At 36.7% G+C, this 25,619-nt stretch overlaps 1 protein-coding gene across 2 annotated transcripts in view; it reads right to left on the bottom strand.

Moving 5' to 3' along the window:
* Positions 1 to 757: 757 nt before the first annotated feature.
* The window catches only part of IFT57 (intraflagellar transport 57), a 53,794-nt gene continuing 28,932 nt past the window's right edge, over positions 758 to 25,619 (bottom strand). The window contains exons 7-11 of one of the 2 annotated variants that reach the window (XM_027077670.2): positions 7,125 to 7,196; positions 6,094 to 6,225; positions 4,672 to 4,734; positions 2,940 to 3,006; positions 758 to 1,942 (exon numbers count right to left, since the gene is read on the bottom strand). In XM_027077670.2, the coding sequence (XP_026933471.1) occupies positions 1,764 to 1,942; positions 2,940 to 3,006; positions 4,672 to 4,734; positions 6,094 to 6,225; positions 7,125 to 7,196 (513 nt within the window). In that variant the 3' untranslated portion in view covers positions 758 to 1,763. Of the gene's footprint in view, positions 1,943 to 2,817; positions 3,007 to 4,671; positions 4,735 to 6,093; positions 6,226 to 7,124; positions 7,197 to 25,619 lie in introns of both variants that reach the window. The other variant, XR_008297646.1, reaches the window with a different exon arrangement.

Below are 25,619 nucleotides of genomic sequence, written 5' to 3' on the forward strand. Positions count from 1 at the left end.
AATGCCTGTCATCCACCCATTCCTTTACTAACCTGTGCTCCGTGTGCTAGGTACTTGAGTAGAATTATGGAAATGAAAAAGACATCCTCCCTCTCCTCAAGCAGCTCGGACTATTAGGGTAGAAGACAATAGATAATCCCAATGCAATACAATCAATTCTGTATCAGAGGTATTCAGTGTTCTATGAGAACACAGAGGAGGAGTAACCAGCTCAAATGGAGTAAACTGGATTATTTCAGAGAAGAAATAAAAATAGGTTGCTCACACTACTTATTGGAAGAGTTCTTAGATTACTGCATGTTTACACAAAGTGAAGAGTGTACTTTGCTTCTGAGCAAAAGTATATTTTATGGAGAGCTCTGATTTATTCAGAAGGATTCTCTGCAATTGATTGAATTCATCAAAAAACTGTGCAGCCATGACAGTACCTATGTGAGTAAGTTCCAAGGGACTCAGTGTTAGCTTGTGGGACCAAAGTTTGGGTTTCCCTCTTTCTTCTAGGCCCCACTCAATAACCATAAAATAAGGGAAGGAAAATTTTGGAGTTTTTCAAACTGCCTATTATCCCAAACTAAATGAACTGACTTCTTTGTCATTGTATTGATTATCACCCTCTTGGGTCATAGAAAAGTTTATACATACTCCTTTTCTTTTAACTAAACTTAAACTCAAGAAGAAAATGAAGAAAAATATTTGCGTGTGTGTGGGTGTTACCTATAAAGTAAAGACTAAGACAAAAAATTGGGGAGACAAAATATTACGATAAAAATTGAAAAGGGGATTTTATTATTTTTGTTGTCCTATACAAATATAGTACTCTTATCAAAATTCACCAGATTTTCTTTTCTTCTTTTTAAAACATAAATGCAGGCTATCTTCTGGTTTGTGCTCTCCTCACCAGTTTCCCCCAGATGTTAAGTCTGGTCATGCTAGTATTGCTTATTTTAGCAATTTAGCAGTTCCAGAGTAGAATTTTGCTCAGTAAGATGTGTAAGGAAAAATCACTGACACTGGGAGGCTGATCTTCACGTGTCTTGCTGTCTCCCATTCTGCTATAAATGATTCTTTAGTACAGCCGATACCACAGAAAAAACTAGAACTGAGACACGTATATACTTTTTTTGTCACTACAGAGTCAAACATGCCTGAAATGTTTATTAGGTGACCTTAGATCAGAGAAGATACAAAATCATTTTAGTCATGACATACTCATGATAGATAATAAGCTTCAAATGTTAATAAGTCCACTGAAGTTTTTTCATATGCTTTTTAAAAGAAATGTGATTTTAGGCAACCATAAAGCTGAGGCAAGGGTAGTCTGGGTTCTTAAAAAAGAATCCCCAGCCATCATTAGCTGCCACTGGGCACAGAGGCAACTGTGGTCACTGCAGAGGTGGACCAAACTAAAGGTGCCAGGCTCGTGTCAAAGGTCCATGTGGTGTCAGCAGCAGCCGCACTACAGAAGGCACGGGTCATGGACATTGGCTTACATAAGGAACAGTAAGAAAAACATGCCACCAGGTGGGGGCTTTAACATACGTATTGATTAGTGAAAGTTTCTTTCAAAGTGAGAATTTTTAATCACCTTATTATATTCAATTTAAAGGCTTTAGCCATCCATTATCACGATACAATAGGTATGTGTATATATGTAAAAAAACACCCACTGAACGTGCTTTAATTGTGTTTTGAAAATCTATGCAATGTGAAATATACTTTGATATAAAAAAACAACTAATCAGAAGCATGAAAAACTGTATATTTTAATAAGAGCCTACTGCAGATTCTGGAATGACTGTCGCATGCATGTCCCTGGTCATGTTAGATTTCTCTTTCAGTTTTGATTGGAGTAATGTGTGTTCTACAACACCGATTCTGATGTCCATCTGAACAGTTTCTTGCTTCAGCTTTGTTAAACTCTGTTTAATCTTCACCAAGGGAGCTGCAGAATGAAAATAACATGCAATAAAAATGTATATTTGGAGTATCAGTGTATTACAGAATTGTATGACATTTTCCTCACTTTGTCTGAAGACAAAAATGGGGTTAAAAACACAGCCAACAACGTACTGGCATTCACACAGTTTTGCAGTGGTATTTTAAACACCTGAGATTTTTAGGATGGGAAATGATGCAGCATTTGATGTGCTACGGCTGAATTTCCTTTCTTTTCTAGGGGAGGAGTTGTTAAAAGGGTATTTGAGGATGTCTTTTAATATTTTTTATGGGCTAGAATATTTGTCTGAAGGAAAACAGATACAACTGGAGAAAAAAGAAAGAATTACCTGTGAGACACAGATAATGGGCTCATTCAAACATAGCAAAATCTTCATACATCCCCTTTTAAAGGATCCCTCAGTATATAAAATTAGAGCTCTAGAAAATCTTTCTAGAGCACAGAAGGGCCTTAGGCAATCACCCCGGGCCATGTCAAAGTCACTAGCTCATGATGGAGCATGATTAGTAGAGGATTATTAATTCTTCTCTATTTGACCCCTGCCCAGTCAGGTCTACTAGGAGGAGAGGAAGAAAAACAAAGGTCGTCCCTTCCCTGCCTCCATGCCGTGTGGGCACGCACTTAGTGCTCTTTTGTACATAAAATGGAATAATGAAGCTCATTTGATGAAAACAGAAAATATTATTTTCTAAAAACTGGAATAACAAAGTATATACTAAATATTTCCCACTCTATCTCTGAATCAGTGCAGTTTGAATCAAAAAATCTTAAATGAGAGTAAAAAAAAAAAAATGACTCTTTTCAGCTGATTTATAAGGAAAAACTGATTATCAGATGCCATCTCTGTACCATGTACTTACCTCTCCTCAAATTCACTTTAAAAAGCAGATTCCCTATTTTCTAATACCATTTTGTTAAACAGATTTCTTGAAGACATATTCTCGTCTTGCTCATTTTCCCCTTAGGATGAGTGTGCACTCACCGCCGTCAGTCATGCTGCTGCCTTTTTCTTCCATTTCCTGCTTTACCTTTTCTAGTTCTTCTGTAACCTTTAATTGAAAAAAAAAAAGTCTTCATGAGCTCTGAATTTTAGTAAAATCTCCAAAATTACTGAATGATGTATTAAGAACATTTGGATATAATACATCTGTAAAGGGATATAAAGATCTTAGGACTCTTCTGGACATAATTAGAATAATAAGATAAAGTATGCAGACACACTAGGCTTTTTATCTTCTGAGAGTGCTCCTAACATTAACTTCACCAAATGACTGTCTCAGATTGTCATGTGACAATGCAAATGGTTCGGTTGTCATTAGTGGCATGTAAAGCTTGCCGTTATCCCCTTGCATCTACCATGCCAGTCTTTAATAATCAGTTACTAATTAAAATAGTATACACATCCAGAGAAGATTTTGAATTTCCGAGGTTTACTAGGTATCTTAATATTATAGTCTTATAAGAAAAGATGCCACTTTTTCCTGTACAGGACACTAAAAATAATGTTTATAACATATGGCTGCATATAAAAATATGCTAACTGCTCTATCCAAACCAAGAACTCCAAGAGGCACATCGTGCTGTCATATTGGCTCTTATCTGTACTCTACGTCATACTCAAAATTATACTACTATAACTTCTATTAGCAAAATTTTAATCTAGTATGTTATCTTTAAAAAATCAAAAAATTTTTAAATGACTAGAACTAAGCCATACTTATTGTAACTTAGTAGGCTTTATTTTTATCATACTGAGTAAAAACTTCCTTGGGAATCAAGTGCTCATTCAAGTAAAGCAAATTAATTTTTTTTAGGCACCTGCAATGTTACAACTGGGGATAACTACCTCCTGCAAAAGAACTAAATGGTTCCCTGGACTCCCTTCAAGTGTTAATTTACCTAACATTAAGTGAGCACTTTACTTCTACATAACGTTTTATTTGCCTAGAGGCACCACAGGATTAGAGTCTAAATATTTCTAAAGTTATATTTTTAGTATTTTAAAATAACTATTTATGCCTCAAATAATCCCTATAAAAGGAGCTTAATTCTATTATATAGAAAAAGCCCATGACAATTACACTGAACTGTAACCAAAGATAATCTTGTACACTGGTTACTGATCTTGTAGGATCTTTTTTCCTCTCAGCTCTTCATTAAAAAAATTGGAATATATATTAGATCTTACTCTCTTGCAAGATAATGAAAATAAATACAATAATATATGCAAATGTTTCAGAAGTTCCCAGAAGGAAAAGGTTACAAGCCACTTCTAGTTTGTGGATAGAGAAATACTCAGGGTCACACACATCAGGAGCAATCACTAAAAACAAATCTTATATCTTACAGACTAACATTAAAACTTGTTATAAGCCATTTAAGCCAGTGCTTTACCTACGCTTCTATATATTAATTATAAATGTTATGTTTTTAAAAAGATTAAGGAGGGTTATAAATGTGCTAATATTATCAGCACGTTCTATGTTAAAGTGAATAAACCAACTTCAGGCATTTTATGGAAATAAGTAGTACATAAATACATCACTGGATTCACTGATAAGAAAACTAGGGATTTTCTCCTAAAGAAAAGGACTTAAAGCCACAGGAAGCAGTTACTGAAATAATGCACGGTTGTAGCAGTATTAAACTACCAATGGCTCTGAACAGCCAGGGCTCGGCTGACGGTGGGAAAAGGGCAAGGGCACAGTGTGTACCTCAGACAGGAGCCTGGTCCTCTCCGTTACTCCACCGTTACCCTGCTGGTATCGCTCCCTTGCCTAAGGGAGAAAACATTTTGTTTAATGACAAATTCAAGACAGAAGCAGATTACTTAAATATGACCTCTTTGTGTTTGCAATTTCTGCATATCATTTTATGACACCCCCCCATTTGTGAATACATTTGTGAAAGTGACATTTAACTGTAGCTATTTTATAGCGCTAATAGGCACCATGTACTTAAACTAAAGTACTATAAAATGATGAATGACCTTAACCTTCACATACTGATGGTGTAACTCACATGGGCATGGTGCACAATAAAAATTGTCCTCGGCTATTCCCAAACAGTTTAGGAGAGTAGCTCTTGGTCGATCTAATTTGCATGCTATGCAGAGAAAACCAGTTCTAAAAAATCAATCATAATAGAGCATCAGGATGAGCTATTAATAAGGATTAACAAATGGTATGACAGTATGGAATATGTTCTTGGGAACTAATCTAACAATTATTTAATATCAATGCTTGACAGATACACAGTGGTTTTAACCAGAGACTTTTACAGCATTTTGGAAGTAAAAACATCCATGGGTAGTTGTGTATACCAGGGAATCATTTGTTAAATAAATAACGTAATAAAAAAGTGAAGATTATTTTCTGTTTGGTCTTTGAGAACTTCTGAAAGTACAGAAGTTATCTCAAGTTTATTTCCATTTTTTCCTTCTTCTACCCCTTTTTGCTGAAAGAAAAAAAAAGGTCTTCAACTGACATTTGCAGGTGTTCTTACTAGTCTCCCTTCAACAACAGAAAAGAGGGGCATCACTCCCAAGGAAAGCCTTGAGATCCCAACTGGGGTACAAAGGACTGCTGTTTTCAAAGGATGAAGGTTTTATTTTATTTTTTTGGTGGAAATTCTAAAACCTTGAAAGGACTAAAAAATTTGCTCATTAAATTAATTAAACTGCTTGTCTTTGAACGTGTCTTGCTTTCATATTCCTTATTATGTGGCTGTAAGCCATTAAGGCAAGGATGTCTTTTCCCTCTGACACATGTAAATGCATACTATTCTTTTTCCTCCTACTCATACGGTAAATTAACGGCAGACTTAGAAACAAAACCAGGTGTTCTGACACTCTGTTCCTGTTCTAAGTAATGTTCCCCAACAATACATGCCTTCATTTATTTAAATCAAATGAAGAAACGCATTTAAAGACTTCTAGGAGATAATTTCTATTTCATGTAACATGAAGATGACAAGTTCTATTGCCTCACGTGGCTTCCTAAAGTAGGCAGAGAATCCATGTGTTGCTATTTGTGAAAAGCATTTCACGATTCTCAAATGAAAAGTGCTGTATCAAGTTTGGGAATTGGGGTCACCAACTGAAATAAATCCCTGGGGATCTATCATTCCTAAGTTACCTCACTCAGTTGGGCTTGAGCTGCACGATATTCTTGAACCAAGTGCTCAAGCTGATTGTTGATGTACTTTTCTCGGCTGCCGATCTTTTCCAGAGTCCTGCTAATTTCATTATGAAGTTTATCCAAAAATCCCTAGGAATTCCATAGGATTTTAGTAGATAAAAAAATTCACAAATATATTTTTCAAAAACAGTATGAGACGGGCTAAATCTCCTTCAATCCATCCCACAAATTCTCAACCACTTGTGAAAAAGATAGCTTGTAATTTTCAATAGCAAAAGAAGTCTGTAATGAGAAATATTTTAGTCACACATGGCAGAATGTTAAAATAAAAAGGCACCTGGTAGTGTTAGTCAATTCATTAGTCCTTATGCATATCTATATTGTACGTGAGTGGAATCTGCTTTATAGTTCACAAAGTAGGTAATGGAATAGCATGACTTTCTTGTATCACAGTTCAAAGATGACTAGAATGTTCCAGTTGGAGGAAGGTCCTTAAATTTATAGTTCTAGCTTGGGACCCATAACTTCTCATTCCAACTTTGCTTCTTTGTGACATCCTCCAAAAAGTCCTTATTTCTGGCCAGAGCAGCCGCAAGCCTATGGAAGTTGGAAGTTCTAAGCATTGCTGGGCTGGCATTCTGTTATCCTTTGGGATCCAGAGAGGAAAGAATGATGAAATGTTGAAATGATGAAATATATATATGTGTGTGTGTGTGTGTGTATACATATAGTGTGTATATATATATGTGTGTGTGTATATATATATGTATATAGTGTGTGTATATATATATATATATATAGTAAATATATCTCTAATGTGTAATATAGTATATATTATATTTCTTTTGAATAAAGTTACCTTTCTTTCTTTAGTTAGTTTAAGTGTTAGGGCTGTTGAAATGTAATATGGTACAATATGTAAGATCCTCTAAGGCAAGGATTGTCTTTTTTTCCTTTCACGTTTTCCTTTTAGTAAGTGTTCAACAGATGAGTAAAGTACATTGATTCACCTGAAGTAATTCACATACCTTGGTCTCCTTTAGAGCAGATTCAATTCCACTTTTATGTTGGTGCATTTGGTCAACATGATTTCTCCAATCCTATGGGCACAAAAGCATATAAAAACAAGTAAAATATATATTTCCTTCTTTCCTCTACTTTTTTTGTCATCATATCCTTTATTTTAATTACTTTGGTTGTTGCCCTATTTCAGGTAGCAGTGTCCTATATATAGCTTGCAATCTGATTATAAAGGAATATGTGTAGAGCACTTTAGGATAAAAGGCTCTAAATAAATGTAAATTATTTTGTGTGTTCACAGAGTGATGTCTGACAATTTGAATATAAATTATTCCTGCACTGCTGGTGGTTAATATTTATGACTACCCATCAAAATGAAAAAAAAAATCTAATTACTAGAAAAGAAATACTTGTTTAAATAGTAACAACTGCCAGAGGCAACTCTGGAATCAAGTATCATATATCAAGGATTAGTTTGTCCCCTGAAAATTAAGCGGGGGCCCTCTTCAGGAAGACTTTTCTTTCTTAAAAAAGGAAATCTATAATGATTATTAGAGTTCATATATTTTGAGATAGATCGGAGTACTACTAGGCTGACCCAAATTAGTGTGTTAAAATCTATGCCAGTATTTTAATTACAAGATATCTTCAAAATTTTTTTGTTTACATTACTAAAGGTAATAATTTTAAGACTGGAGAAACACCCATGATGAGAAAAAATACTATGGTATAAGCTGAAGTGATGGAACCAGGAGATTCCTCAATTACACATATCTGTTTGCATACCCTGATACTCCACTTTGCTATCTACACTATTTTGTGAAGAGAAAATTATATTGTGAATTGTCCTGTTCTACTGATTCCTTAACTTTGAAACATGGGCTAGTGACTATAGGGTAAAACAACCTTTGGATACTTCACACATACCTATTATAAAATTACAAAATATTAGAAAACCTCAAAGAGCATCTAGTGTCACCTTCATCATTTCACAGATAAGCACTAACAGGCCCAGTGACAGAAGGGGGCACACCCAAGGCCCCACAGGTAGTGGTGCACCTGGATCAGAAGCCAAATGCATTAATTCCCACACAACACATTTTGGCAGCTCAGAGTTAATCAAAGGAGCAACTGGCTACTTGACACCAGTGAGGGTGCTACAGTGGAGAACAAATCAGCACTTTCTTTTGTCCTTAAGCATTTTTCTATCTCATGAGCAAAAAATATCTCAGACTATGAGAGCCGGAAAGGACCTTAAAGATCATCTACTCATCCATTTAACAGTCATCTGGTGCAACGTTTTCATTTTACAGTTGAGGGGACTGTTCATCACCCGTGACTATGACTAGACAGATTTGGCAAGGAAACAGGCCTCTCCAACTCAGCCAGTCAACAGTGGAACAGGGAGGAGACGACACTGCCTGGCCTGCTGCACTGGACCAAAGATGGTTCAGCCTCAAAATGGAAACCTGTTTAAGCCCAAGCAAGCATCCTTATGAAAGAAAATGAACCTAAGAAGTTAAAATTATATTAGTAATTTTTCTTAAAAAGTACTCATCCTGCCTGATTCCAAAAAAAAAATTCGTAAGCTTAATAAATGCCAAGCTTAAGTATTCCTACAGTCCTGGTAGACACGTATGTATATGTATAAACACATTATCTACCTACATATACTTACATATATAATATTATTTATAATTGATGTGTTTCATATAGTTTGTGTTCTGCTTTTTCTACTCAGCATTCTTTTTTTTACCCAGCAAATGTCCTGTTCTGACAAAGTATTTCGAGAGAAACAAACATGCCTGGTCATGTATGGAGAACTACGATGATTTACACTGATGTTAACTCCATGGAGGACCTGGCATTTCAGTGGAACCTTGAAGCATGGGTAGCATTTCAAAAGGCTGGAAAGGGGTGGGAGAGAAAGGGTATTTTAAGTTGAGGAAGTAACAAGAAAAAACAGGAAAATAAATAGGGAATAAGCAGCCCAGACTGGCTAGAGTATAAAACACAAAGTTCTTGGGGTGGGGTGGTGTGGGGTGGGGAGGATGAATCATGAGGAAGCAAAGCTGGAGAGTAGGTTAAGTTAGATCGAGGGCTTTAACTGAGGAGTGTGGGTTTTATCATGTGGATAATGAAGAGTTATATTAAAGATTTTTGGTTTCAGTTTTAAAGACAGGTTTGTGTTTTGAGAAAAAAAATAACAGAGGGAATAGACAGGCAAGAGACTGAAGGCAAGAAGGCAACCAGTTAAGAGGCCATGTAATGGTCCACGTGACAGGTTAGCAAGGTTTGCGGTAAAGCAGTGCCTGTAAGAATGAAAGGGGAGGGATGAATTCAAGGGACGTGGTAGAGACAGAACTAGCAGGAACTGAGGACTCAGGGCAAGTGTGCGGTGGCTAAAGTGGGGGTGGGGTAGTAGCCAGAAGGTGTCTTAAAGGTTTCCAGCCTTAGGAACTAAGAGAATGGTAATATCACAGTGTGATAAGAACAGAGTAGATTTCGGGGAGTCAAAATGGACTTTTTAATATGATAAGTCACTGGGGCATTTGTGTATTCTTACTGCCTCTTAAAGTGTGAAGCTAGTAATGATTTATCATTATCTGCCACACAATGTGAATGTTTGTTTTATTAAAATCTAGATGGACACATTTCCTGATGTTCAGTCATAAAAAAAGCCTTACAAATGTTCTAACCTTTTAACCCAGCAACTTCACCTCTAGAAATTATTCTCAAAGAAATAACTGGGGATGCACACAAAGATGGATATGTAAGTTCTTTGTAAAACAGCTCCCTAAATTTTTAACTTTCTACATATTTGCCAGCAGAAGACAATTTAAACTAATTTTGTAGTTTTTGTAAAGGAAAAATCATGCCATATGATATCATTTTTATAAAGCTCAACATGAAGCAAAGTTCAGTGATACACTGTGTGCAGATGTACACTTACGTGAAAACACTTAAAAAAGGAAGAGGAAGAAGAAGAGGAAGAGGAAGAGGAAGCAGCAGCTAATGACAATACACAAGACACAAGCTTGAGGACAGTGGTTACCCATGGGAGGGAAAGGGCAGCAGCAGAGGAACACAGGTGCTTCAAGGGCGTTGTAACGGTCTAGTGCTCAAACTGAGTAGTGGGTTCATGAATGTTTGATATATTATTGGGCTTCGTAATTATATATTATTGTATACCGAAATGTTAAGTTCATGTTTTCAAAAAAATTTACTCAGCAAAAATGCATGCTAGCTACATATAGTAAAGTGGAAAAACATTCCCCACAGAATACACTGTTAGGTGTCCAATTTAGTAAAAATTAATATTTGTGTATATTTGTATGTGTGTGTGTTAGGCCAGGAATATGAACATTGATGTTTATGATTTTTTCTTTATCCTTCCAAAGTTTTCCAAATTTCCTACAAGACAATTTTTAATCATCAGGGAAAAATAAAGTCAAAAACCTCCTGGATATCCAAGAAGGTCTTGAAAGGGGTTTAAGATAGCAGAAAATATAAGTGATTATACTTGTAACATTTTAAAATCACAAATATAAAAAGACAAATATGTAGCTTTAAAAAAAACTACAACTGTGATGGTTAGAAAGTTTACAAAGGCTTGTGGTAAGAATGAAGACCTGATGGGTTTTAAATGGTATGTAAGGACTTGATCCTCAAAATAGTAAAAGAAACCGTTCAAAATGATAGCAATTCTTACACTGGTAGTGCATCCATTAGGTCACAGTGCACTGGTATATGCCTTTCCTTATTTGAGACTCACACAGGTTTGGAGTGCTGAGTAGATTTCTCATCCCTTCTTTTTCACTTCTCTGCTTCCCTGTAAGAGCGTTCTGTGATTTGCTGGCTGGTTGTATACCACCCTGCTCCACTGATGCTGACCTTAGCCGTGTGATTCTCATTGGCCAGTGCAACAGTGGTGGACATGGCCTATGCCAGGACTGTGCAGATGCTGTAAGAGGCATCCATCAGCTCTCTTACCCTTTCTTTCAGGCATGATAATAGACACACCCCACAGAGGGGTTATGCTTTCCAGCCTGGGTCTGGGAATAAGAAACACAGAACACAGCAGGAGTAGACCCACAGCTGAGCCACACGTGAGCAGACGTGCATCTTGAGTGAGCGTAAATGTATTATTATTACCGTAAACCACTGTCATTTGGTTTGATACACTGTCATTTGATACAGAAAAACTGACTATATATACATTTGTATAGGAGGAAAACCAAGAATCAGGTAAGTTAAATAACCTTTCCAAAGTTTCATGTCTGGAAAATGGAAAGCACTCCCAAACCAGTGAATTTCCACATACCATGTGATGAGGGAAACAAAGGCAAGAAAAATGTAGTTTAAATTAAATCTCCTACAGCTTGCATCCCAGATAGATACCAGAGACATGCGGCGTGTAACATTCCTCAAGGATTTTATGGCTGCCTTAATGCCTTAGTGTTTACATTTCATTAAAAACTAAAAGCAACCTTATCTTACCATAGCTGCATCTCCAGGGTCCTGTAAAGCCCTGCTTTCAGCATATAGAGATTCCTCAGAAAAGTATGTTGTTATCTCTATCCCCCTCCCTCCACAAACTTAAAAGTAGGTATTCAGTCACTCCTCACAATCCCGGTGCAGTTTTCTGCCCATGGGTCCAGTTCCCGTGCTATAAAATCACCTTTTTGCAACAAAAACGTCTCAAGAATTCTTAGCCATGTGCTCACGAACCCCACTTCAAATTTCATCACGATATACTGCTTTTCTTTGTGATAAAATGAACTACAGAAGAGTACCTAAGGCAAACCAGTAGTTCTTTTTGTTATATATCAAGTGGGACCACCTGTGCTGCTGGAGTTTACTGGTCACCGGTTCCGAAGCGCTCTAAGTGTGTTATTAAGCTCGTTTCTCCTTTCTATTGAAGTTGAGCTTTTCACTAATCCAGCACATTTACCCTCTCTGAGGAAATGAGAAAACTAATAATGCTGCAACATATAATTTCTTTAGACTTTCTATTTTTTAAAATCCCTTCACATAAAATCTCGTATACTTCTGTCACTTGTGAGGGAGACACAAAGGTACTGTGGTAACCATAACCTCCTCCCCACTACAAATTCTTTAGTGACAAATTATGCATCTCCCTTTTTCAAAGCCTGGAGAATTACGATGACATCCTTGCAGATGGCGAGTCACAGGATACCATAAAATCAAAATGTAGGAGATTTGGTTGCAGCCATGAAGGTGACTGGCAAGACTATATAGATCTCTGGGTTTTACTTCAACAGCACCTGAATGATTTCCTTTGCATATACCCAGACTCTTTGTTTCTTTGTCTGGGTCTCCAACTCAATGCGTAAAGCTCCTCTCTGAAATGGCTGCTGAGATAGAGACTGAACCACCAGCTAGGGATGGCAAATGCAACTTTTATCTGTGTATACATTTCACTAATTTACAACTTGTGAAATGTCAAACTCAGTTTCTTCCCCAAGTTTGAACTTCTTTATGTGTGGAGAGGCAGAGTGCCAAAGGACTCTTTGACACAAAAAAGCTGAGGAAGGCACCTTTGATGTCTTTTCCTGGGCTCAGAAGTCCTTGCTCCAGCACAGCTGAGGCTCAAGGTCCCGGCTCTAGTGGCACCATGGCTGCGGCCCCCAAGAGCAGGAGCGGGGTGTCAGGATTCTCATGTATTCTGAATCGCTCTCCATCACAAAAACGTTACTTCTGCAATCTACCCTACCTTTTCCCTCCATTCTCACTGGTTCTTCCCCAATTCTGTTATGAATAATTACTAATGGAATGTTCTGTTTTTCACTTTTGTTCTAGTAAATATAAAAATAGTTACGAGGGTTTCTATGGGCTTTTGCATATACGCACAGACACTTTGGGCTCCCTCCATTTAAGATGCCTCACCGCATTTTTCTCATTAGGCCTCTGTTTCAACTCTGAATTCATTTTCTCTGTGGATTTTCGAGATCACTCTGGGGAAGAAATCCTGTACCTCCATTTCACAGATTGGGTAACAAATTGATGTTGTATGATTTTTACCATGTCAATTACAAAATGAATAGGAAACCAAATGTCCTTTCTCTCACTTACAGATTTTCTATTACACTGAGCTACTTCTTTCATTTCCTTGCTTTGTCACCCAATTTCAATAAGGAGCATAAGCAACTGACAACTTTCAATTCAAGTCTGCACATAAAAATTAATGTTTCTTAGCTTGGTTGTTTTGCTACAGCATGGATGCTACAGGAGATTTCCTGCTTCTAATCTGCTGTGGATGAACAATCTGTTTAACCAACCTTGTTAGAATAATCTCTGAAACAAACTATATGTAAGGTCCAAAGAAAGATTTATCAGACTCTCCTATAAATAAAATACATAGTTTTATGTGATTTCTATTTTGGCTACTTAGAAGCCTTTTTCTATTTCCTTCCTTGGGGATAGAGTAGTAGTTCCCCAATAGTCATATCCAGTCTGAGATCTTTTTTACGTCTAATAATAGCTTCAAGGTTAACATTCAAATAATGTCTAGTATGTGTCAGGCACTACATCATCACATGTAACTCTCTTAAAAACTCTAGTAAGATGAGGAAATTGAGACGGAGCTACTTTAAAGTAGCTCACAGGCAAATCTTGCAAAGACACTACATCAGTCCTTATCATTTCCCTGAGGAAATGCAGTAAAGTAGAACTAAAAATTTTAAGGGGGTAATGGTTAAAGGAGACTTTAGTTTTATCTGTAATATTTGAATATTCCCAAGAATGTATTTATATATCAACTGTATAGTGAAAAAATGAGTTTAAAATGGTTTTAGGGTAAACATATGCAACTGAAAACTTTCTCACAAAGAAATACTCAGACCCAGACAGCTTCATCAGTGATTTTTCTCAGACATTTAAGGAATAGCAACAACTTTATACAAATACCAGAGAACAGGGAAAAAAAAAAAAAAAAGGAAAGCAACTGCCAACTTGTTTTATGAGGCCTGCATAGCATGACACTAAAACCTAACAAAGACACCTAAAACAGACGAAAAATTACAGATCAGTATCTTTTGTAAACATAGATATAAAAATTCTCAACAAAATGCCAGCAAATCAAATCCAGTAATATATAAAAAGGATAATACATCATGATTAATTTGCATTTAATCCAAAATGCAAGGTTAGTTTAATACTCAAAACTCAATCAGTATAATCCACCATAACAAGAGGAAAAAAAGAAATAAATCCTATGATCATCTTCATAAATGAAGAAAAAAATCATTTGAAAAAAATCATTTGAAAAAATTGACCATCCATACATAATAATAACTCCCAGCAAACTAGGAACAAAAGGGAAGCTCCTCAACCCAGTAAAGGATAGTTATAAAAGTCAAAGTTAACATCATACTTAATGGTCAAATGTAAATTTTGAAAGCTTTCTCTCTGCTAATAGCACTTATATCTAATATTATATCAGACAAGATAAAAGAAATAAAAGGGATAAGGCCTGTAAAGAAAGAAATAAGAGGGGCGCCTGGGTGGCTCAGTCGGTTAAGCGTCCAACTTCGGCTCAGGTCATGAACTTGCGGTTTGTGAGTTCAAGCCCCGCGTCGGGCTCTGTGCTGACAGCTCAGAACGTGGAGCCTGTTTCAGATTCTGTGGCTCCCTCTCTCTCTCTGACCCTTCCCCGTTCATGCTCTGTCTCTCTATGTCTCAAAAACAAACGTTAAAAAAAAAAAAAAAGAAATAAGATTGATGTTAATTGTAGATGATATAATTATATACACTGAAAATGCAAAACAGCCTATAGGACTATTGTTAGAATGAATAAGTGATTTTAGCATGTTTGCTGGAGATGTATACACACACACACACAGAATTCTATGTTTATATACCAGCAACAGACAGAAAATAAAATCTAAAAGACACTATTTTCAGTAGTATGAAAGAACAACACATAAAACAGTGTCCAAATACAGACCTACACATACATGCTCACTTTTTATGACAAAGCAGTGCACTGGGGAAAAGATAACCTTTTCAGTAAACTGGGTCAGCTGAATATATATATATATATGAAAAACAAATACATCTTGAGTTCTGCCTCACACCATACATAAGAATCAATGCTAGGTGAATTGCAGATCTCAATGCAAAATATAAGACAATAAAGCTTCAAAAAGAAAACACAGAATACCTTCATACACTGGGGTAAGCAAAGATTCTTAAATAGAACATAAGTATTAGCCACACTCCCTTCTTCCAAAAAAAGATCATTTTGAGTATATTCAAATTAGGCCACTGTTTATCATCATACACCAATAAGAGTGAAAAGGAAAGCTAAAGAGCACATATTTGCAATACATTATGTCTGACAAAGGATTCATATCCAGAGTATAAAAATAATTTCCATAAATCAAAAAGCAGATAACCCAATAGCAAAAGACAAAAGAGGATATCCAAATGCCAAAAAAACATATGGAAAGGGCTCAACTTTGGTAGTCATCAGGGAAATGCAAATTAAAATGACAACGAGACCACAACGTATCTACTATGACAAAAATAAAATAAACTCTGTAGTGAATTCTGATAAAGATGTGGAGCAACTGGAACTCTCACACACTGCTGGGAGGAATACAGATTTGTAATAACCACTTTCAAACCCTATTTGGCATGTATATACACTGTGACCTAGCAATTCCACTCGTAGTGAAATTTCTACTGGAAATGTGTACATATGTTTACCAAATGACATCGTACAAGAATTTTCAAAGCAGTATTATGTGTAATATTATAAACAATTCACAGAAGCCCAGGTGTGGGATACTCTGGAAAGGCGTGACCTGGGCTAGGCAGCTCCCTGCCATCAAAGGAGTGGACAGCTAGAGGATGACTGCTGACCACACTCTCTGTGGTTGGGCAGCAAGTCCCTGCTTATAAGGGGATCTGGACATTTTACCTCTGTCTCCACCACAGGGAGAGAGACTCGGTTACTGATGTTATAAGTGTAGCTGCAGAGGTAGAGAGAGGTAGGGCCAAGTCTGAGTGGCAGTCCAAAAGTGATTGGTCTCAAGATTTCAATGTGGAGTAATGATGTTCCTGTGGCATGTTTAATAGCCCATCCGTGGCCAATGACCAAATTCTTTGGGAATGTGATGGCAGGGAGTCACGTGATGTGAAAAAGGCTTGACAGTGGTGGCTGCATATGCCTAAGTTCACTGTAGTAAATGTTGCTGGGGTGGGCTGGTAACTCATCATGCTTTCAAAGCAGGAATGTGACCAGTGGATCTCCATCCTCCACCCAGAACACTCCCTTCCCTAACAACAGAGCATTAACTAAATTCTTTTTTGTCACTTTGCACAAGCAAGTTTGCAGTCTCTATTTCTTGTTCTAATTATTAATTTTTCAGCTTCACCACAGCTCACATTTGTGCACATATTTGTGTGTGTGTGAAAGAGAGGGAAAGCGTGAGATTGTCCATTAAATATTTTTTTCATGAGATTGAATTACCTTGTTTAAATTTTAAAAAAATGTTTATTTTTGAGAGAGACAGAGAGAGAGCAAGCGAACACGAGCTGGGGAGGGGCAGAGAGAGAAGGGGACAGAGGATCAAAGCCGGCTCTGCACTGACAGCCCGATGCAGGGCTTGAACTCTCCAACTGTGAGATCATGACCTGAGCCAACGCTGGATGCTTAACCGCCTCAGCCACCCAGGTGCCCTGAGATTGAATTACTTTCTTAATGAAAAATGCCCATCAAGTTGTGAGATAATTACAAAATGTAGCTTTCCTGAATTTTTAAATGTGACATGTTTTTTTAATTGCCAGCTGCTTAGTTTTCTGTGGTATACCTTTTTAATATGAAAACATGAATTTTCTTTATAAGTGTTCAAAGAACTAAACATACGACTTAAGAGGAGGGGAGTATGTTTGCATGGTATGTCGTATGTGTATATTTGTTGCAGGGAGTAGACTATTTTTCCACTACTGCTGGAAATACGTGTTTCCTCAGTTAAGTTCCTGCTTTCCAGATATTCCTCCTGTTGTAGAGAAAAATAGAGGGTAAGTAAAGGCTATCATAACAGTCACTAGTATTCTCACACCTGCCTGTAATTGAACTGAAACTGGAGATCTATAATCTCTAAATAAAATACCTTGTTAGTTAAATAACTGCCTTTCTAATGTGTGCTCAGAGATTATTATCTTTACTGACTACCATCTGTTACTAAAGTGTTTTCATATGTTGACTCTGACTTACTTTTCATGCTTATTCCATCCGCATCCCTTTTATATGGCCATAAAAATCTCCTCAGTGAGGGTTTCCAGACTTTAGAAGGAGTTAGAAGCCAGAGAAGAGATCTGGCAAGGCAGAGTGGGAGTGAATGGGGCCCTTCTGAGAATACAGGAATACTCTTAGGCCAAATCAGAATGTAATTATTTCATTGCGAGTAACCACAATGGATAGGCAGAAGAGATAACCTTGACAGTTACTCTCAACTTCAGGAATCTACTAATCAAAACTTTGATCCCTTATTATACTCAAAAAACAAAACAAAAAACCTGAAAAATAAATAGAGCCATCTGCATATCTGAAGAACCAAGAAACATAAAAGATTGCCTTGGCATAAGGAAAACAGAATCAAATGTAATGGGATAAAGACTATGGGAGCAAAATGTGTCCAAATATTAAGAAATTTAATAATAAAACAGTGATAGTGAGAACTCCTCCAATATCATTGATTGGAAAAATGAATCAAACCAATTAAAAATTGCATTTCATAGGGAGGTCCATTTGACAAATGGTTTCTGTTTCAATTTATATTCTACGTTAAGTAATTTAAAGGAAACATTAAATCATACTTTGCAATAATGAAATATTTAGGCAGTCTAGAAATTTTACTTATAATCAATATGTATTAATTCACTGCTCTCAATCACAAATGTCTATTTGAGGTATATCTGCTGTGAGGCATTAGTAACTTTCCTCTGCATTGTTTACATAACATGCAGTCTTTATTGCTTATTTCCTTAAAATCTGCTACCACTGTCGATGCTCCTTAGTTAGAGCTGATGGTAATCTCTAAAGCAAAAACACTTGTTCTCCTATTTCAACTTGTGATAAATGAAGCCTTTCCCCTGATCCAGTTGAAGCATTTATCACACTCAGGATAAATAGGAAGGAAAGCATCATCAACTATCTTTAAGCAGAGTATCCTGAATGTTCAACAAGACCATGACAGAAGCAGCTAAAAATCTTTTCCAGTTGCTTGAGGATGGCTCGGTTTTTCTCCACCCCTTTGCAGTAGTTTTACGTATATAATTTTAAGCACAGTATTCTTTTCCACAACCCTGATATCTGTCTGTGACCCATATGCTAAAAAGGAAAAAAAAAAAACAAAAAAAAACCAACCCAGTTTTATCAGCTTAAGGAAAAGAAAAAAAAAAAAAAGAAATGGAGAAAACAACTATAACAAAATAACACCATGTTTTAAAAATAACACAAAAATCCAAAGCAATATTCTGGTTTTTTGTAGTCTCCTTTAAAGAAAGCTTGCCTGTAAAAGTCCATCAGTGAATATTTCCCCTCATTCTCTCAGACAAACGTGGCAGTTGAGTAATCATGCAGGCTGCTCTAAAAATGTATGTGTCTAGTTAATTTAGGCAGTTTATTTTGATAGCATTCACCTCTTTTTGATTATAGCAGGTGTTTCAAGGATAAATTTGCTGAAAATTGTATTTTGTTTAAACAACAGCAGCATGTACATTTATGGCCTTACTATATTAAAAAGCATTTATTGTCTGGCAGCAATAGATACAATTACAAACATTTGTGACAGTAATTGGAGCTATTACTCCTGCATGGAGCCTCATGGAGACCAACTTATTGCCACCTGTATTTACATTTGTTACTGGTAAATGTAAGAGCTGATTTTTTTTTTTATTTGGTGCCTTATTTTTTTTAAATTATGTGAATATTTTTCAACAAAAGGTCTACCAGAAAATCTTTAAATATTGTAAATTTCTCTGTTATTCAAATAACAGGCAGAATCTCATTTTAATGACTAATATATACATAAAATGTATTCTTGTATCCCAGCCCACAGAATATATTCTACCTGTTTGCTCATGGATCCAAGAACCCTATCAATATAATATAGCCTTATCCAGCAACTAGAGTACAAGTCTTAAGAAATGCTCTTTATTTCCAAACTATTACAATTCATAAATCCCTGCAGGTCAGAAATATTAGAAAGCTCAATTTTATTAACATTCTTCTTATACTCTATCCAAACACAGCAATGGCAGAAGGTCAAAGCAAGTTACTCTTCTCCACTACTCTGGAATGAGAAAAATACCCCTCTTCTCTTGCTTCCAGACACAGATTCCTCTATAACAGTAAAAAAAGAGAAAGCCTACTATTGTACATTTTCTGCAGGACTTGGCTCCCAATTTGAAGAGACTCGGATCTAATACAATAATTCTGTAGTCCCTCCAGGTTCATTTAAATGGAATTCCAGCCACTGATTAATAAAGGCCTCTCTCCTCCCTCCTTAGGTTTTAGCTCTCACAGTGACTGGACAGCCCAAGGGCTCAAGACTATTGCAACGATTCCAACCTTAGCACAATGACTCTTCCCGAAAGGTTTCTTGCTGTGAATTACCCAAGGCAACACCTTATGGTTTATTTACGTTAAAAGAAAATCCAATTGTTTGGAGCTGAAATTTAAAGTTTAAGGTTTTGTTTTGTTTTGTTTTTTTACAACTGCACCCTGAGAAAGTCAGACACTGAAAAGCAGGTAAGGATGTAAAAAAGCAGTTCAGTGAATGAATCAAACGCTTGAAATAATTAGAAACACATGCTGTAGTACTTCCAAAGCCTTTCAAAAAATATATAATCTCTTTATCTAAATTCTTGTAATGAACCTGAAGATTTACATAATGAGTAGGAGACATTTTGGAGGAATGAAGGAGGTACTTAGCCAACTATCTTTTAAAACAACAAAGCAGGAAACATTTAATTGTAATTTGGAAAAAAATCAATTTAAGTCATTAATCAAAATTTTAATTACAATATCCACAGGGCATTAAAGCATGATAGAACATTTGTTCATTGCATTAAATACCTCATATTAAATCATTATAATACATAATTGTTTACGAATAAATACTGTATAATTGAAGAAAAGGGCCTATGTAAGGTTTAGTTGAAAACTGATTTCACACTTTCTGCTCTTCCTGATTTCTGGGGAACAGGAATAAATATTATTAATGTTTCCTTTGTTTCTATTATGGTAAAAACCCTTGAAAAAAGTCCTTCTGATAAAGACTGATAAGACTGATCATTAAAGAAGCCACTTTCCCTCAGTTCAATGGATGGCACTGAGAGACTGAAAGTACAAATAAACAACAGACAAAGGCCAGATCATCACACAAAAGAGAATTCTGACCCACAATCTGCAGCAACTAGTCCAGGAAGTCAAACCATAACCTCCTTGTGAAGTAAGCCCATGGCAGACTTAGCGGCTGCCAGCTTCCTGAATGTTTCTCCCCAAGCCCCTGGCTTCCAATGCAGGACCAACCAGACAAAGTCACATATCTTCCCCCACCCGGTCACCCAGGAGGCCCTGCTTCTAGTTAGTTCTGCCTCCAAATCTCCAGTCATATCTGAACATTTCTGAAGCCTTTGCTTTCTCCCACTATGTATCTTTTACCTTCTCCTGCCCGCCTTTAAGTCTCTGCCAAATGCAGGCAAAGGTGGCTAACTCCCCGGCCATAGCAAGCTCTGCATAAACAGTCTTTGTCCTAATTTACATGGTCTCTGTTTATTTCCACGCAGTCAAACATGGGCTTGTTTTTCCATAGTAACAAGAAAACTAAAAATGATAGGTGGATTGTCTTCAAGAAACAGCATTAAATACTGAATGATTCAAAATTAATAAAAAAAATACAGAAAGTGAAATTTATATGAATCTGCAACCACATCTTCTAAATCCCCAGAAATTATGGGACATGAAGAATTCTCATCTTCAACTACTGTTATTACTCCACTCGGCAACTGTCAACTGACTCACTTAAAAGGTTTTTAATTATTTTTACGTTTAATTTATTTTTGAGAGCAAGAGAGACAGAGCATGAGCGGGGGAGGGGCAGAGAGAGAGAGGGAGACAGAATCTGAAGCTGGCTCCAGGCTCTGAGCTGTCAACACAGAGCCCGATGTGGGGCTCAAACGCACGAACTGTGAGATCATGACCTGAGTCGAAGTTGGACATTTAACTGACTAAGCCATCTGGGCGCCCCTCACTTAAAAGTGTTTTTAAAAATTACTATTATGGATTTAAAAATATTTCAGTCATGAAGGAAAATATTATCCTTCAATAAATGTGACAAAGTGCTTCTACCTGCAGTAACCACTTGTTTCTTTAAAATGGCTAACTGGCTGGGGCACCCAGGTGCCCCAGTCGGTTAAGCGTCCGACTTCAGCCAGGTCACGATCTCGCGGTCCGGGAGTTCGAGCCCCGCGTCAGGCTCTGGGCTGATGGCTCAGAGCCTGGAGCCTGTTTCCGATTCTGTGTCTCCCTCTCTCTCTGCCCCTCCCCCGTTCATGCTCTGTCTCTCTCTGTCCCAAAAATAAATAAACGTTGAAAAAATAAAATAAAATAAAATGGCTAACTGGCAGATTCCATTTCTTGCTATTGGTCTGTATTCTCAGATCTCACAGTCCTTACTTATGCTTGCCCAAATTGTAACCATTAGCTCTTGCATGCTCTATCTGGCCATTCCTCCACCCAGATCTTAGACCTGGTCTGACCCCAACCTGCTGGGCTTGGCCAACCCATCTCTGCTACATGCCACTCAGCTAAAGTTATGTCCATGATATACTATTATGTTTTATAAAAGGTATAATCTCAACTATATACATAAGAGCACATGGAAATAGTGGTCAATATATATTAAGTGAGTCTTCTGGCAACATTCTAAGTGCTTAAGATAGGTTAATTCATTTAATCCTTTCAATAAGTCTTTGAGGTATGTTTTATAATGAACTCCATTTTACAGATGAGGAAACTGAGGCACAGAGTGGTTGAAACTTGCCCATGGGGTCCAATGGCTAGTAAGTGTTAGAGCCAGGATTCATACTCAAGCAACCTGGATTCAGAATTTGTGCTTTTAACCAGTATGCTGTACTATCACTAAGTGAATAGGAAAGAGCCTCGGTGGTAGGTTCAAATATCACATCTGTGACTTACTAGGCAAAGGCAAGTTAACCTCACTTCACTGTATTTCAGTTTCCTCCCCTGTGGTAAAAGGTACCTGCATCTAATAAGGCAGTGGAAAGGATTAAGTGAGCTAATATATGTGAAATGTTAAGAACTGCACTTGGCACATGGTAAACACTTAGTAAATGTCAGTTATTATTATCATTTTATATATAACTTTACTAGGGAAAAAAACTGGAAAGATTTACCAAAGTGATACTTACATGAAACTGATTACATCCCCATGTAAGGATATAAGGCTTATGTTTTAAAATATTCCCTTAAATGATGGAAGCATTAGTGCAGAAATTTTGTTAAATTCTTCCTGAATACTGATACAGGAACTGAATACAAGACCTCCGTGACAGAACACAATATTATAGTAACAATACTATAATTTAACAATAATTAACATTTATTATTAGGCATTAATTATGTCACAGACACTGTTCTTGGTGCTTTACAACAGCTTTGTGAGGTAACTAATATAATTAGTCCCATTTTACAGATTAGGAAAAGGAGGGACAGAAAGGTTGAGTAGCTTGCCCTGGATTGAACATGTAATAAGTGGTAGAAATATGAATTGAAGGTGCCAAGGGAAGATGTGTGAGATAGGCTCCATCTTCTCCTGGTCTTTGTGGCTGCCACAGTTCCACTAAGCTTCTGAAGCTTTGGCTCAGTAAATCAGGAATTGATAGTGAAACTAAACATGGAATTGACAGCTTCTATTTCATAGCACACTGCCTAGCCCCTTTCCCCTTGAATTGTTTCCATATTATTTTTATAATTAAAAACAAGAGTGTATTTGAAAAAGACTCTGAGTTTAAGATAATTCTTGACCAGTTACAGATTTAAATTTAGTCTTATAGTCACAGATGTTTGCTCTTAGTTTTAAATTCCACCAGAGTCCTTACGTAACACTTGTCACCACTCCTGGGTCTAATAAAAAAAATAATAAAAATAAAATAATAAAAACAATAAAAAAGAGATAAAAACACAGAAGAAGAAAGGGAAAGAGATATAAAGAGAAAAATGAACTAAGGAGGGAAGGAACAAAAAGTACAAGATATACAGTCTTAGTATACTAATAATACTCGTAGACAATTTGATTAGGTGGCACTCATGTCTACTCTAGTTTAGCTGTCCTCAGACTGCCCTTCTAAGGAATGGACTCCAGAGCCTTACTCACTTGGTCATAACTGAGGCATTAACTAGAATGGAATGACCCAGGACTTGGCTGGCTTTATTGACTTTCTTGGCAGAACTTCTGTGTCTTTAGACACATTATTCCAAGTTGGGGCAATATGAGTTGGTCTCTGGGTATATAACACTCTAGAAGGAATCACCAGGAGCATTCTCTAAACCAACTCTAAAAAGGGAACTACTAATATAGTCTATTGAAGCTAACATATGACAAAAGTCCTTCACCTTCAGTTGTGGAACATATCATTTGCATTTTTGGCAACATTTTAATTTTCCCAATTGTAATTTAAGCTAATATTAAAATCCGTTTGCATTCTTCGAAAACTGGCAACAGTAACGAGTGCTGCCAGAAAAAAGAATAACCTCGTCTTACAATAAAATCTAATTACAACATTACAGAGAATATAAAATAAAATATCAGTATATGAGAGCATCTCATCAAAACAACAAAAAGAAAAGGAGATTTACTTATTATTTATTTATTAATTTTTTTTGTTAGTTACCTGCCAAGAAGCACACAAGCACTGAACTTGTGAGGAAAAAAAGCAAAACAAACATTTGATCCAGTGCTAAAGAAATGTGGGACTTATTTACTGGTAACACAAGGTCATTTTAAAGAACTTTTTAATGGATTTAAATAATGGAGGCCCTGTATAGTTATCTCCCACATCTCAATGCTACTTAAAAATTAATCTAATAATGATCGGTAAAACACACTGATCTGAAAACAGCTCATTTTCCCTCAAACACAAAGTTGAAGTCTCCAAATGTCCTAAATAGCCTGTGTCGAGTGAAAGGTAATTATTTTCGCCAAAAGTAAAGGAGAGGGTTTGGTTTTGGTCGAGTCAGGAGTGGAGGAAGAATGGGATGTACCATGAAGCTGGAGTCAAACTCTTCCGATGAAGGAGGATGGTGAGCCCATGAGAAACATCGTATGTGACCAGATTATTTTTATTTCTGTGACATGAAAAATATCTCTTTATTTACTAACCCTTTATTTTCTCAAATCAACATACAATTTTATTTTTCTTTAGTAAGCTGAATAAATTGACCCCAAACCTGCATTTCCTATTTGATACCTCTGAAATACTTAGAAGAGTTTGTGAAATACTAGGCACAAAGACGAAATGATCTAGAAAAGAATTCTGAAAAAAAAAAAATCAGATGTAACTTTAGATCAGCATATTTTACCACAATACTGAGATTGAGCCCATCGAGCCCTGCATCAGACAGCACAGAGCCTGCTTGGGATTCTCTCCCCCTGCTGTCACCCTCTTCCAGCTCACACATGTGCACATGTTCTCCTCTCTCTCTCTCTCTCTCAAAATAAATAAATAAATGTAAAAATTAAAAAAAATTACCAATGCTATCAAACAGAAAAAAATGGAAATAAATAATTTTTTAAAAATCTAAATTCATGGGGCGCCTGGGTGGCTCAGTCGGTTGGGCGTCCGACTTCAGCTCAGGTCACGATCTCGCGGTCCATGAGTTCGAGCCCCACGTCGGGCTCTGGGCTGATGGCTCGGAGCCTGGAGCCTGCTTCTGATTCTGTGTCTCCCTCTCTCTGCCCCTCCCCCATTCATGCTCTGTCTCTCTCTGTCTCAAAAATAAATAATAAACGTTAAAAAAAAATCTAAATTCAAAATGATATTCATATAAAGAAAAAAGCCCTCAAAACTTTATGTGACATTTTGGAATGTTGCCTGTAAAATCTGACTTTTTATTAATTTGGCACAGTATATCCTCATAAGATCAAGGCTGGTAATGTATGGCATAAGACTAAGAGTCCAACTTTCACCTAGTTAATTCTTCTCCAATCAGGAGGCCACTGATTCTCTAAGAACCCAGGATTCTGATTACTACAATATTAGTTTGTAGTAGAACTTAACCTGTACTTAGTTTTGCAAAACTGTATGTGTTAGCTGTTACATTTATATTCTTCCTTTATTCAGTTACTCCTGTTATGTAGAAATCAATGACTATGCTTTAAAAAACACTCTTGTGTGATCGATCCTATTAGGTTCTAAATGAGATGCTGGATGTCAAGAGTTAGTTA

This window comes from Acinonyx jubatus, chromosome C2 (genome assembly GCF_027475565.1).
Source record: "Acinonyx jubatus isolate Ajub_Pintada_27869175 chromosome C2, VMU_Ajub_asm_v1.0, whole genome shotgun sequence".
In the NCBI taxonomy this organism is placed as follows: Eukaryota; Metazoa; Chordata; class Mammalia; order Carnivora; family Felidae; genus Acinonyx; species Acinonyx jubatus.